The 14,885-nt window shown below is 40.2% G+C and overlaps 1 protein-coding gene and 1 long non-coding RNA gene across 3 annotated transcripts in view; one reads left to right on the forward strand and one right to left on the reverse strand.

Annotated features, from left to right (window-relative positions):
* mmp15b (matrix metallopeptidase 15b) overlaps nt 1–14,885 on the reverse strand; it is a 39,628-nt gene that overhangs the window by 19,554 nt on the left and 5,189 nt on the right. Inside the window, exons 1-2 of one of the 2 annotated variants that reach the window (XM_037794668.1) lie at nt 11,597–12,322; nt 542–690 (exon numbers count right to left, since the gene is read on the reverse strand). In XM_037794668.1, coding sequence (XP_037650596.1) covers nt 542–690; nt 11,597–11,716 — 269 coding nt within the window. In that variant the 5' untranslated portion in view covers nt 11,717–12,322. Of the gene's footprint in view, nt 1–541; nt 691–11,596; nt 12,323–14,885 lie in introns of those variants that run through there. The other variant, XM_037794658.1, reaches the window with a different exon arrangement.
* On the forward strand, nt 11,775–14,267 carry LOC119503120. The gene is made up of 2 exons (XR_005210249.1): nt 11,775–11,912; nt 13,841–14,267. It is a non-coding gene; the product is annotated as an uncharacterized LOC119503120 (long non-coding RNA).

The following is a 14,885-nucleotide window of genomic DNA, read 5'->3' on the forward strand; positions in this document are numbered from 1 at the left end:
AAAGTTCGAGGCCCAAAATGTGTGGCAGGACAGTGTTTTGAAGGCTTTGAGTGGGTGTAAGTCTAAATAAAAAAGAAAACATCATAGTTAAAGAAGACCTTTTATGCTTTAATGTTCAAAAAGAGTTTTACTTTTCTAAAACAGGCTGTGCTGCAGAGCTCCTGCCCCCCCGAGAAGAGCCAAGTCTGCTCTGATTGGTCAGCTGGCCGACTGTTGTGATTGGTCGACCGAACCAAACTCTTTGGACTCCGCTCCAGCTCCGCTCTTTACTAGATTTGTTTGAGGGTGTACCAAACTAGCCGCCAGGCAGGTATCATGCAACGTGTTACTTGGTGACATCACTACGTTACGGAAGAAAAGGCAGGGCTTCAATCAAGTTTTTTTCATTTCAGGCAGTTTAGGAGAAGTGTTTCTGTCGGGAAGAGTAACTCCCTTTGGGCTTTGTAACTTTTCAGACCTTTTACATGCACAAAAAACTACACTTTTGAAAAGGCATAAAAGCACAAAAGCATATAATAGGTCCTCTTTAATCCGTGCTAACCTGATGGTTTGAGGGTCCATCTGTCCAGTGACCTCCAGACCGTAGAATCGCTGCATGTCGCTGATTGCGTTGGACAGGATCTGAGCTGATCGCATGGTGGACATCTGTCTGCTGGCCTGGGGCAGGTAGCCGTACTTCCTCAGCCATGACTGCAGACAGGAAGAAAAACAATCAATAAAAACTGTTACAAATATCGTCTATTCAATCTAATGGGATGAATCAAAGCTCGTTAGATTTGCATTACTGAAGTTGACAGCATAAAGATTTACCCTAAGACAGGATGTGCCCACAATAAGCCTGAAATCTCCTACAGTTTAAAAATGATAAAATCTTAGAAACATGACATTTATTTATATAATCAAGAAGTGAATTGTGACAAGAAAAAGAAAATACAAATTATGGAAACAGCAACTTTTTTATGAGGATATGGGCAATTTGTGTTTAACAGCTGAAGTTCAATGGTCTGAAGCTCTAGAGACCACAAAGTTTCCCTCTTCCTCAGCTTTATGATATGACAGAGATTTGCCTTGGTATTCAGAAGGCAGGGGGGACATCTGTTTCATGCCCGAATGAGCGCACTGCGAGGCCTACTTTATCTGGGAGTGTGTAACTGGGAGGGCTCGGGTGGAGAGTTGGGGGGGGTTAATGACAGACTTGAGGTAGAAAACGTGATATCTGACCCAATCACAGATGACGCAAAGTCTATCCCACCTGTTGTGTAGAAACCTAATATCGCACGCACACACACACGGGAAAGCGCTTGCATATCGGGTAGTCTGAGATACTAGATACGCCTACTCACGGACACACTCCCCACGGAGGTGCGGGGAATGTAAAAGGGTGTGTGTCTATGTGTGCATGTAGCTGTGTGAGCGTCTCTGTGTGTTCAGTTTACGCCCATCTTTCACAACGCACAATACGGTCTGATAATCTGTATTTACTTATCCACTCCTTAAAAGCCATAAAAACAAACTCATCTCTTTCAGTCTTTCTCTCACACTCACACTCACACACATACAGAGAGCATGCACGTTATAAATCTGAAATGCTCTATATAATAAGTGCTCTGGTCACATATATTTACTGCCCACCAAATTGATTAGTGGAGGTGGTAACCCCTAGAGACGCACCGGTTGCAGTTTTCTTGGCCGATTCTTTCTTTCTAAGAACTATAATTGACAGCATAGATAAACAAACATTTTCTAACATTTCTTTAATGGAAAATTCAATTGTACGTTCAAACATATCGAGAAGAATCAGAGAAAATATTCTACACTGTGTATGTAGGCCTATCATAGAGAGTCAACTATCTATCTAAAACTATGCATTCATTAATCTATTTATGAATCAGTATCTGTTTACACAACGTATCCTCATACAACGGTTCATATGTCATCTTCCAAAAAGTTATTCCTCATTTTTCATACATTTTCCTAAAAATGTCCAGCAACAAATGTCAATTTTCGCTCGTTACATGCATACAGTCTTGTAAAAATAAACTTCTGTCTTCACAGGAAACAACTTGGTTAGATTTAGGCAAAGACTGTGTGTAAGGAAGCACCAACTTCCTCATTCACTGCTTGGTTAAGCCAAGTGGGGTGGATCACAGTTTTCTTTGTTTTCTTCGGTCTGTAGTTGAGTGGTTAATTGACTGACGGGGACTGAGTGGCTCCAGGTGTGTTTAAGGTGTGCGCTGATTGACCAGGTTCTCACTTCAGGTGTCTCTAGTCTCAGCTGACAGTAGTCCTCACCTGATAGGCCAGTTCGAACTGGAAGGGCGGGCTCTCGGGTTATATAAGTATGTGTGAAAGCAGAGGTTTTCTCTCAAAGAGCAGCACCAGACCTGTGGTGAACAGTGTGTTTGAAGACAGAGGATTTTTCCCTCTCTGTTTTTTCCTTTGTTTGATGGGGTTTTTTTCAGACTGAAAATAAAAGTCTGCCTTATTTTTTCAGCATACTTTCCTATCAGCGTGACGCTTTCTCTGCATAACCTTTCACCTTGCCCTCTTGCTCCTCACCTTACAACACTGGTGTTGCAATTTCAGTTAAAATAACTACAGAGGCGGCGTTACTTAAGTACGGAACTTACGTGACAAATAAATCAACTTTAAATTCTGGTTCCACACGGGACACGAACAGCGGTCTCCTGGATGAAAGTCCATCCATCCCATGGCCCCAGGAAGAGCACGGGGCGTTGATGCCAGAAGCCGGACAGCGGTACTACAACTTCCGTGACCGTCACGTGATTCCATTGGGCCCAAAAAGCATTTTTTTTCCCCATAGACTTACATTAGGAAAGAGACGTCTGTAACTCAGCGGATAATTTCTTTTTTGAGGTAAATCAACTTCCCAGTATGAACACTTGAATAGTCCTTATTTAAATCATTAGGTCCTAAAAGTTGTAAAATACACTAATGGGCGATTCCAGAGTTATTTCCCTTCCTCCGTTCATGTGAATGAGACCCAAAAGACCTGGAGCGAGGGCTGGGAGACGGAGTTAGCAAGCCGTGACGACAGCGTGACGTTGTGACCGAGCCATGTGACCGAGGGGACACTACTGCGCCTGCTCCATAGTCCAAATGGATGCGGAAAATCCAGGTACTTTTCCAGTCGGAAGTTGAGCAATTTTGGCATCATGCGTCACTGAGCAACTTTCATAGGAATGAACGGGGCCCCGCCTCCAACGCTGTATCCAGTTCTCTCAATACATCCATGGTCTATTGACCCCGACCTCATCCCTACGCAGCTTTTGTCACTCTTTTAACTTCCTGGTTCACGATTACATGGATTGATTTTGTGGGATATATACAAATCACAGTATATTACTTTTCATAGCTAGTGTATGAGAACAGCCTGATTACAAGAATGTAAAGGTGTGTGACTGTGTGTATTACATAATATTAACTCCCACTCCTGCCTGCCCCACACCTAGTAACACCCCCCCCAAACCCAGACAAAGGGTTGATTTGCTGTATGCGAGTCCCACACAAACAAAACGTCCCCACAGTCCAATGAAAACAAATTGCAAAGGGTCTCCCAGACCTTCCTTGATGTATTCTGTTTCCCCTCTGCCTGAGTATCCTGCACTCTCTACACAACTACAATATGACTGTCTGTCTGTAATAAAAGACAAAGGTAAAGATCGTCTTTGGAATCACCCACTGATGAGGGGGATTGATATTACCAACACAGAGCATTAAAAACCCCAGCCCAGCTGGTGATATCAAACCTCAACTTGACTCCAACCTGCATCTGTCCTTCCTCCACCATTAGACCTGATTAATCATCGTGAAGTGAACGCACAATGCCGGATCAATCTATCACTGTCAATTGCTGAGCTGAGTCTGACGGACCCTGACTGCATCTCATCCTTTGTGATCAATTAAGGTCATAAATGACTACTGTCACCCATTAAATATATGGCCCTTTTAACTGAACTGGCCGTTTCCCTGAAAGATGCAATCAGTTTGCCCTTCAGCTCAACAAGTCTCTGGTCTTGCTATGTTTGTTCCGGATGCTTCCTCTTAAGGTTACAAAACACATGAATGAATGAACATTTCTTCAATTTCAAACATCTGCAGTAAAAACACAACTAACTCGAAGGTGCAGTGCAGTGAGGCAAACTTCTTCACCTGACACCTCATGTCTTTATAGTATATCCAGTGGCCACCAGGAGGTCGAGGGTTTTTTTGAGCCCTCAGGCTGTGGAGCAGCTGGCCTGAGGAGCTCAAACCTTCAAATCTTGTTTCATCTTCATGTCATATCTCCAAACGCATTTGTAAAGACGGGCTGCTATGTGCTGAGCTTTTTCCGTCTGTTGCTCCAGGGTTTTTTGCCCTTTTCAGTCACTCTAACGCTCACCATTATTATCATTAGAGATATATTATGACTTATTATTGTTATATTATGCTTATTATTATACAATGCAGAGCTATAACACACTTACTGTATCTCATGCTTGCTCTATCCTTTTTGTACCTATACTGTACTTGTGCTGTTGTAACACCTAATTCTGCCGCAGGGATCAATAAAGGGTTATCTTAATTACCTGTTATTTACACCTCTATTATTTTATTTTGCAGATGTAGAACTGTAAAAAGAATTTCCCAATATTATTTTATCATTTTTCCCTGGCTGTGTCTCATCTTCATCTTCCTCTCTCTGTCAGTGGCTGTATCAGCTCAGTGAGTGAGTGAGTGTGGAGGACCAGGAAGAGGTGTAGAGAGGGCTGAACTTGACGTGACCCTGACCCACCTCTGCCTTTAGATAACACACACACACACACACACACACACACTCTCAAACACAAATATGCACTTCCTGAAACACTATCTAAATACTCTCTCACACACAAACACACACACACTCCCAGGCGAGGGAAACAGGTGGCGTGGTTCACGAAACACTCTTTTCATCTCAAATAACTTCAGCTAAATGTTTTCACTGCTACACAATAACTAAGACACCACCGAGAACATCAGTATATCCGGCAAACAATAAATCAACACAAATAACTGATTGATAAGCCCCGCCCCTTAGTTACTGTTGCTATACCTGTGAAGTTTTCCGATCCTGCACATAATGCAGTTAACAGTGATAACGCTGACAGATTTACCATTCTAAATTTCAAGTAATATTTGACAACGGGTCCTCGATTTCAGACTGAGGTAAACAAAAGCAGGCTTCTCATTTTTAACCAGTGGCTACTGATTTTGTCAACTGAAATGGCATCGTTCACCAGCAGATTATCAGCTGTAGCTAGCTAGTCTTAAATATGCACTTGAAGCGTAAAGCTATCTTGGATAACAAGTTCCTGTTTCGTGCCATTCTTTGCTAAAGTGTTTTTTTTTCTTTTAAGTGAAAAGACGCCACCCTCCAAACTCTTTAGATGCAGAGTATCACTCTTAAGCCAACATTATACTTGATACTTGATACTTGAATGTGTGTTTGCCATGAGGAGAAATCTGCACGGAGTATAAAAGATTGAAACGTTTCCTCGTCACGATTCCACATCAGCTCATGTCCGTGCGACCGAAAGTATAACCGAGCCTTTGGTCTCACTACAGTGCCATGCACACCACTTTGACATGTGGATAAATCCAAAGCTTGACAGCAGCTAAGCTATGATCTGACAATCATTGGTTGGGGGAAGGTTTTAGTTAATGGCCTAAATATTCATTATCAAATATTCAGAGAGCACCTTACCAACGAGTTTTATTTCATCACAGCAGCTGGATGTGTATTCAACTGACAGTTTTTTAAGCCAAATGCTAATTCCACCAAGTTAGATTCCACTAGATGAGTTGAAGAAAAGACATGAATTTACTAAATGACAAAAAACATGTCCACAAAAGACAGAAAATCTTTAAAGAGCTGGTTAGTAATGAGCAGTATTGATTGTTGCTTCATGTCAGCTAATGGGTCATATTTCATACCGCCTGAAGATAAAAACAAAGCACTTCTTGCTGTAATGCACTCGCTAACAGTCGTCCAACCACAACAGACGCTGGGGGAGAAACAGTGGAGTAAAACTGCAATTCCCATCCGAATTCCAATAAAAGTAATTTAAAGAAAAAAAAACCAAGCCAGTGTCCTCCTGTGTAATCTCTCTGCACATTCCAACCACTTCCTCCCTGCTCCTCTGTGATCAACATATCCACATGCTCGTCATTGCTGCAGTGATAGCGCTTGGTGTAAAAGGGAAATGCCTTCATGTCCGTTGATGTTTGTGTCTTTGTGTAAACCCAGAAATCTGATGTTGTCTCTGCACACTCTTTCTTTGTCCCTTCCACGCAAGTATTTACTGTAGTCGGGTACAGGGGGAGAGCTGCAGTGCTGTTGGGAAGATGTATTGAGGCATATGAACCTCTGCCACCCCTCACGCCCATCCTCTAAAACAGTAAAGCACTTCAGTCTGGCCGCTCACCTTCTCTCATCAGCTGGGCTGAATACAAAACAAGTCTTAGACAACAGCAGGAATAGGGGAGTGCTCGTGTGCGCGTGTACGCTTGGCCTCGTCTATTAAATGGTCTTTCAGAGAGTCCTTGAGCTTACCTGCCAAAAACCAGACCCAGCAATATACAAGGAGTTGTAAAACCTGCCAGGAGTGTGTGTGTGCGTGTGAGTGTGTGTGTGTATGTGTGTATGTGTCCACCACAATGTCAGCCAAGATACTAACAGAGCTTTTATTCCGAGGCTTGGTCTGCTGCCATCTCTTACCCCCCCAAAGTCCGACCAAAGAGGATGGATAAGTAAATGGAGCAGTGAGAAAGAAAGAGACACAGACAGACAGCAGGAAGAGAATTTAATTAGTACAATTTGAAGATTTCACGCAGCACACATGGAGTTAAGAGAGGCAAAGAGAGGCAGAAAATACATAATTATGGATGGATAAAGCATGCAAGGACACACAAACACACACACAATTCTGCAAAACGCAGGACGTGCCCCAAAACATGTAAATTAGGGTCTGTAACGCATTAACACAACTTGAGATTTTTACCTCGTAGCGGGCTCAGTTTTAAACTAGAGAGAAGATACTGGTATCATATGAAACATATGAAAACATAAGGAATCCATTGGTACCAACCATGTCATACTAGATTGTCATGAAGGAGGTTAAATAACGATCCAAACTTACACAACATTTTGGCGTGGAAACGCTAGCATGGTTATTTTCAAAGGGGTTCTTTGACCTCTGACCTCAAGATATGAGATTGAAAATCGGGTACCTAAGAGTCTCCCCTTTACAGACATGCTCACTTTATGATAATCACATGCAGTTTGGGGCAAGTCATAGTCAAATCAGCACACTGACACACTGACAGCTGTTTAATTATCAACTATTTTAATCGATTGACAGCCCTAATAAAAATAAATGCACAATCGCCCTAATACACGCTCAGAGATTCCCATTCCCATCTCATGGTCCCCTGCCACTGTAGCAATGTGAGTCTTTGTGGCCATGGTGATAGCCAATCACAGGGGAGCAGGGGGGAAGCGGCTGGAATGTGAAGAGACAGCACGCTGCAGATTACACGGATACAAAGAGGATACGGATTGAAGGAAGTTGTCTAGTTATGTGCAGCAATAAGCCACTGATTATCCCTACTATTACTCTGCTATAGCTACAAATTGCTGTTGTACACTTTTTTGCATTCTCCGTCTTATCGCGTCCATGTTTCTTTCTGTGCTCTCTCTCATCCTCTTTCTGTCCTATTTGCAAGTTTTCTCTCGCAGCTCTCTCTCTCTCTCTCTCCCTCTCTCTCTTCAGACAAGAGGGTCCATTGTATTTCCTATGATGCCTTGGAGTCCCAGGCCCAGCATGCCTGTGCACTGTCTGTGTGGATGTGTGTGTCCCAGTTAGAGAACAGCTGTCACATTCAGCCATCACATGCTGCACAGCTGAGACTGACCAACACCGCCGTCCCGTCCCCGTCAACTTTCTCTTTCCATCTTTGTCTCTCTTTTCATAAATAGCTCTACCACAGGTTTCTCTTCCCTTTTTCACTGCAAATTTCTCAGATTCTTGTCACACTCATAATCTTTCTCTCTTCCTTCATTCTTCTACCTTCCCACGTCATCCTTTTTGTCCAGACAGAGTAGGAGTAGAGGTCCCGGGCCAACTCCTAAACACATGGAGGATCAGATTGAACTCCAGACGACGTATTTCAGTCAGGGTTGGGCGCTCGTTTCTATTTTCATATCGTTCAATCGTGATTATTCGAGATGGGGCGCCAGGGGGTGGCGGGAGTTACGTCACAGCACGCCAGTGAAATGCCAGCATGGACGACTTAGCCTTAGCGTCAAAGAAAAACGTGACATTTTGTGTTTGGAGATATTATGGCTTTTACCCAGATGCCAAGGGGTGAGGCTGAGGATATTAAACAGGTAATAGATGTAAAAGATGTGTGCCAGCGAAGGACATTTGACGGAGCTTTGAAATAAGCTTTGAGCTTTCTGCAAGTGATACAGTTAAGGTTATGAGAATAAACATTTATAGAAGAGTGTGAACATTTTATTCAACATAATTAAACATTAAAAATTCGATCTAATAGCAATGTCTCCTCCATTCAATCAACGGCTCCCTTTTAAAAGTCTGTGTGTCTGTGCTTGTTGCGACAATATCACAGCATCACGTTCCTTTTATTACTTTCACATTTAATATCACAATCCAAATAATATCCATAACTTTAACTACTCTTATGGAGCGAAGAGCAAAGTTTTGGTGAGAATGCATATGGAGAACGGAGTTGCAAAGGTCCACGGAAAAGAGACGGCAAACTGATTTAAAATACACTCGTCACTCGTGCTGATTAACGGGGCTTAGCGGGCAGACATGCCGCTCCACCAGAAACATCTCTAAATGCACAGTATAGGGCAGATTCTAGAGATTATGTTTAAGACATCTTAGTTCTGATAGTAAGTTAGTTAAAATCACCTTAATATCGGCGTATTGGAAAAAAACAATCGTCAATCACCGCTGTACGATCAGCACAGGCCTAATTTCAGTAAATGAACTGTAGAGCAACACAATCCAACAGGGTTTGTTTTACAGATCCAGACGGCTTTGAACCAAAACCAAACAAGCTATCAGTTTTATATGTTGATCAACACACCAAGTCCTCCTCTACCATGCCTTTTATTCTAGAAAGTAGACTATAGAGCATGTGATTCATCAACTCCTCACCACAGATGTTCCAGCTTTTCTGTTCACACATTAAAAACAAATCTAAAAACCCTATTATGGCTGTTATGAGTGAAAACAAATGTTCCTCTCACTCCAGAGAAACATTCCTCATCAGCCACAAAGACCACCAGTGACTTCACAAAAGCAGGGTCTCCCCTATCATAGAGATGGTCATGGAGATTAACAGGCCCATCAACAGACGAACAGCATGGCATCTTTAAGTCATCAAGTAACACTTGCAGCTGCTGATATAGATGCAAACACTTTCTATTGCTGCTACACATTAAAATCATCTGAACTTGTCAGATGGAAAGTTACAGGTGACAGGTGCTTATTATAATTTCCTCTGAGGCGACACAACAACATTGTTTCCTGTGTTGTTCATGACATTTGGAAAGTGAGTCGTCACATCAGGCTTTAGTCGCATTATATGAATGTAAAATGTTCAAAGTGAAGACAATCCTGATACTTACACTAAGTGACTTAAGAGAGTAGTCTTTATTTTACCCATGCTTTGTTTGCAATTAAATAAATAGCAGTAAAAGAAGTGTGCTATAGGAGGGAAAGAATATTTATGTAGTTGGCTTGATTTTCAGGCATTCGTTGCAAGAATATCCTATTTGGGAAGCTGTCTTCCTTAATTTACTTTTGTTGGAACAGCAACCATCAATAAAGTTGAAGTGCACTGTGTCCAAGATGCACTACTATACTTCTACTAGATCTGTACTTTCATGGAGCATTCCAGATGTTAAATAGACAACATGGGAAATGCAATTATCACTATTTCAGCTGACACACACATTTAGCAATAAGTGCTTAGGAATTTCTCATCAGTCCAAACACGTTGTGTAAACCCTCCGTCTCTTGTCTCTGTAACACACATTAGCAAACACCTGCACAGACACACACAGACACACACACACACACAAAATACCCCATGTCGTAACCTGGCTGACAACAGACACCCTCCACCCCGGTCAGTGAGTTTGGTAATGCAAGCTCACCTCTAATGACCGGGTGGTCTCTCTCTCTGTCTGTCTGTCTGTCTGTCTGTCTCTCTCTCTGTCAAACAACAAACAAAAGCTCCTCAACTAATCACCTTCTTAAGGGCATAAAGTCGGCTCTACTTATCTCTTAAATTGTCTCAGAAAACAAACAAGTGTGCTGGGAAACCGCTGGACTGGCGAAACAAAAATGCAAGAAGTGCTGGTTCAAGTTCCAACTTGTTCCTTTGGCACACTTTGGCATCTAATTACAACACCTAAATAAGGAAACAACTGTGTACAGGTGTCCCTAATGGTTTAAAGGTCAGAGAAAAAGACATTATGAGCATTACAAAGATAGCTAGTCAAGACGATATAGAGTTGTTGATTCTACTCTGTATTGTGATGATTAATGGAAGGAACTAGTTTGACTCCAAATAGTTCACTAAACAATAGCTCCTAAAGTGACAATCAGTACAAGTGTGATGAGTATAAAGCTTTGCTTTTGTGTATGTTTTCCTACTCACCGACACTTTAAAGGACATGATTCCTAAATTCTAGCACAGTAATTATCAAAGGACGGTCCATAGACCACCTTGAAAGACTGTACACTTGCCAGTCTATCTTCTTCGCCAACCAAATGAACCACGTGGGGGAAATAGGAGCATGTTATGGGTATTATTTTAATAGTAATGCATGCAATTAAACCAGATGGTGTGCACTGGATGGTCCTGCATACATTCTGATTGGCTAGATCATGTCTGAAGCTGTTACACAGGTATACCTGCATAAGAGTTGATTAAAATGAAGCACACACAAATTACTATTAAACTATATCTAAACTACTATCAAAAAAAAGAAATCTTATACTGTATATACTTTATATGTTATTAATGTATATGTTCGTAATATTCCCTTGTACAAAGTATTTCCTTGTATAATTGTAATATAACTTATTATTTGAATGGAGCTTCCCAGCAAAAAGCATTTCACACGATTGTACCTGTATAACCGGCGTGACAATAAACATCTTGAATCTTGAATCTTGAATAAATATAGGCTAGAAGGCCTATAAATAATTGTTACAGCATGTATATATAATAACATTTGAATAGCACATGTGGTTATTTTAATTCATCTGACTTGGTGCAAAGAGCATGTCAATTTGTAGGCAAGTCTTTCCAAAGCAACAGTGAATCCCTGCTTTTTTGCAGAAGCAAAACGCTGCTTTTGGTCATTTTCTATGTTGATATTGTTCATGTTAATATCATAAAGTGGTCTCTAACATCTGCTGCTTCTTGGTTCCATCGCAGTCAAGTGAGTAATGAGCATTATTTATTAGACAGTGTTATAATAAAGTAATAACTGTGTTTTTTTCTTTACCTCTGAGTTGAAGGTGCTGACATCCTCAGCTCCACGCGCCACAAGCGCGCACAGCCACAGCGCGAGGAAGGTCCGTCTCCAGAGCAACCAGAAGCAGCTGCTCCGCAAAGTGGACTCCATGGTCCAACGCCGGTGTAAATACGGTGTTTCTACTCGCAATATTGACTAGTTTAAGCGGTAAAAGTCCAAATAAAAACAACTGGTGTAAACTACACACCCTTACAGCAAGAATGCTACTATATAATCTTCAACAATGCGCCCTCATCCTGGAGAAAAGAGCAGTTTCACACTACAAACTGAGCCTCCACAGATGCCGGTGAGTTGAGTCCATGCAGCTTTCTACCACCAGCACCGCTCTGTTCAGTAAATCATTCACTAACATGGTTCAAAATACACCTCCTCTCCTGATATTTGCAGTGCAGTTAAAAATACCCCTGAGAGAAAAGTTGCAAACTATAAAACAACAGCAAAAAGCCCCAAAGTTCAGCGTCTCCTTCAGCCGCAGGTTCGAGTCCCGTCGCAGCTGTGCATCGCGACCACCTCTTGTTAATAAAGAAATAAAGATATTTGACGTGTCCTCTACATCCAGAAACCTTCCCAGAAGCAGCCGATACTTCAGCTATAGCTGCTATCAGTCATTGTCTCCTGTCTCTCTCTGTGTTGTTGTCACCCTACCGGAGACTGGACGCACACTGCTCCGCTCCTTCGTGGTGTTTCGGTACCTTAACGTGGAGATGCCTGACGTCAAGCGTCACAGCACGATGACGAGGTGTTCCTGTCATGACTTTCAAAATAAAAGGCAAGGCACGGCAGATTTATTTGTATAGCAACCTGCAGCTCTAGAGCCACATGCGGCTCTTCAGCTCCTCTCCAGTGGCTCCCTGTGGGTTTATAAAAATGGAAATGAATAATATTATAATTGTTGGAGGTCTATGGTACGATGGTATGACGGAGTATTACGGCCACATTGAGGAAAAAAAAAAAAAATCTGATATGTCGAGAATAAAGTCCTAATATTATAAAGTAGTAATTTTATGTGTTATTTTCTTTTTTTCTCTTAAAGTTATGACTTTATTCTCGTAATATTACAACTTTTTTCTTGTAAAGTTATGACTTTATTCTCGTAATATTACGACTATTTTTCTTGTAAAGTTATGACTTTATTCTTGAAATATTACGACTTTTTTTCTCTTAAAGTTATGACTTTATTCTTGAAATATTACTTTTTTTCTTGTAAAGTTATGACTTTATTCTCGTAATATTACGACTATTTTTCTTGTAAAGTTATGACTTTATTCTCGTAATATTACAACTTTTTTCTTGTAAAGTTATGACTTTATTCTCGTAATATTACAACTTTTTTCTTGTAAAGTTATGACTTTATTCTCGTAATATTACGACTATTTTTCTTGTAAAGTTATGACTTTATTCTTGAAATATTACGACTTTTTTTCTTGTAAAGTTATGACTTTATTCTTGTAATATTTTGACTTTATTCTGTAAATCTCAGATGTTTTTTCCCCTCAATGTGGCCCTAATACTCCGTAGTACATTCGCTCTTTGGGCCCTCACTGCATTAGACTTATATACTATATACTTAGACAATAAACTGTGTTACCTTCATCACAATGCTCAAATGTTTTGCGGCTCCAGACGGATTTTTTTTTTTTTTTTTTGCCTAAAATGGCTATTTTGATAGTAAAGGTTGCTGGAAACTAATACAGCAAGTTTTATTTTCTCCTCAAATATTGTCCTATTAACAGTTTAAAAACTTCAAATGTTCAAGGGAGCTCATGAGACAGATTTGATATTAATGTTATAGATGTTATATTAACTTATTTATAACAAGATAATCCTTTATTAGTCCCTCAGCATGGGGGATTTGCAGTATTACAGCATCAAATGGGACAGTGCAAACGAGGCAGCAGTAAAAAAACTAAACAAGATCAAATAAATAAGCAAGTAAACAGATATAGTAAGTAAGTAAGCAGTAAAAAATAAGGTTAAAAAAAATAGACTGAATGAGTGTTTGGGTTCAAATTATTGCACAAATGAATATGCAATGTTGATATTGTGCAGAATATTAAATATTATATTTGATCAATGTGATAATATATGATAGCCAGGGATAATGTATCTGCAAACTATTGTCTTTGTTTTTAATTTAAATATTATAATATATATATATATATATATATATTTCTTCAGGTGTGATTAGCCAACGTTTTGTCTCTTATTTTGAAGGCAAGTCGTTTCCGGCATTCTCTTGTTCTTTCTGTGGCTGACTTGATGGAGCTGAGCTGATCACTACAATGCTCTATGAAGTGGACGGATGGAGGTGGAAGCAGAAAAAAAAGTGCCTAAGGGCAGAAACCAGAATGACCCTCCCCCCTACACACACACACACACACACACACACACACATACACACAATCTGAAAATGACAGGAAGTACTGATAAGATATAAGATTTACCATTATGTGTGGTACTCACTATGCATTAACCTATGAGAATATTGTTACTGTAAGTTTCATTCAGGCATGCACAAATAACTGCACCATTACCTACACTGTTAAGAATTTCCCAGTAAAATAACAGTGAAGAACTGGCAGCAGGGTTGCCTTTATGTTACTGTAAAATTAACATTATTAAAGTGTCGCTGAAATTTAAAGCTTTGTACTGTTAATGAAAAATACAGTTTGAACTGTTTTTTTTTTATTAATTTCACAGTATTTTACAGTTAATTTACTGTTTAAAGATACATTATATAGCTGTTTTTCACCTTTCTTTTACATTATCTTACTGATTTGTTTTAATGCACTATTTAAGTTGTATTTTTTACATACATTTTAATAAACATTATGTTTTGCCTAGATGAATAGACTTAGCAGGTTACAGACATAGGAATAGTCACACTAAATACAATTAAAGGCACTTGTTAGGAAAAAGGCTATAATAGACTTGTTGACACTTTTCCCAAAATGTCTTTCTATAGCTGGCTACAAGCACAGAATGCAAACCATAACAACATGTGAGTGAAGAACAATAAAGCTAATTCACTGATTTTCCAATCATGTACAATGTACAAGCCTCACATGTGCAGATCAGGTCCCAGAATTAAAAAAATACTGCATGAAACTGTTACTGATGATACTTTAGACTGTTGATCAGCAGTAAAGTGCTGTTTTTTAAGAATGCATTATAGTTCAGTTAAAAAGCGGCCTATGAGCGTAATTTAACAGGTTTTCTTTTGTATTAACAGTAAAGCACTGTTTTTAGCAATAACAGG

The sequence above is a fragment of the Sebastes umbrosus genome, chromosome 2 (assembly GCF_015220745.1).
Source record: "Sebastes umbrosus isolate fSebUmb1 chromosome 2, fSebUmb1.pri, whole genome shotgun sequence".
Lineage (NCBI taxonomy): Eukaryota > Metazoa > Chordata > Actinopteri > Perciformes > Sebastidae > Sebastes > Sebastes umbrosus.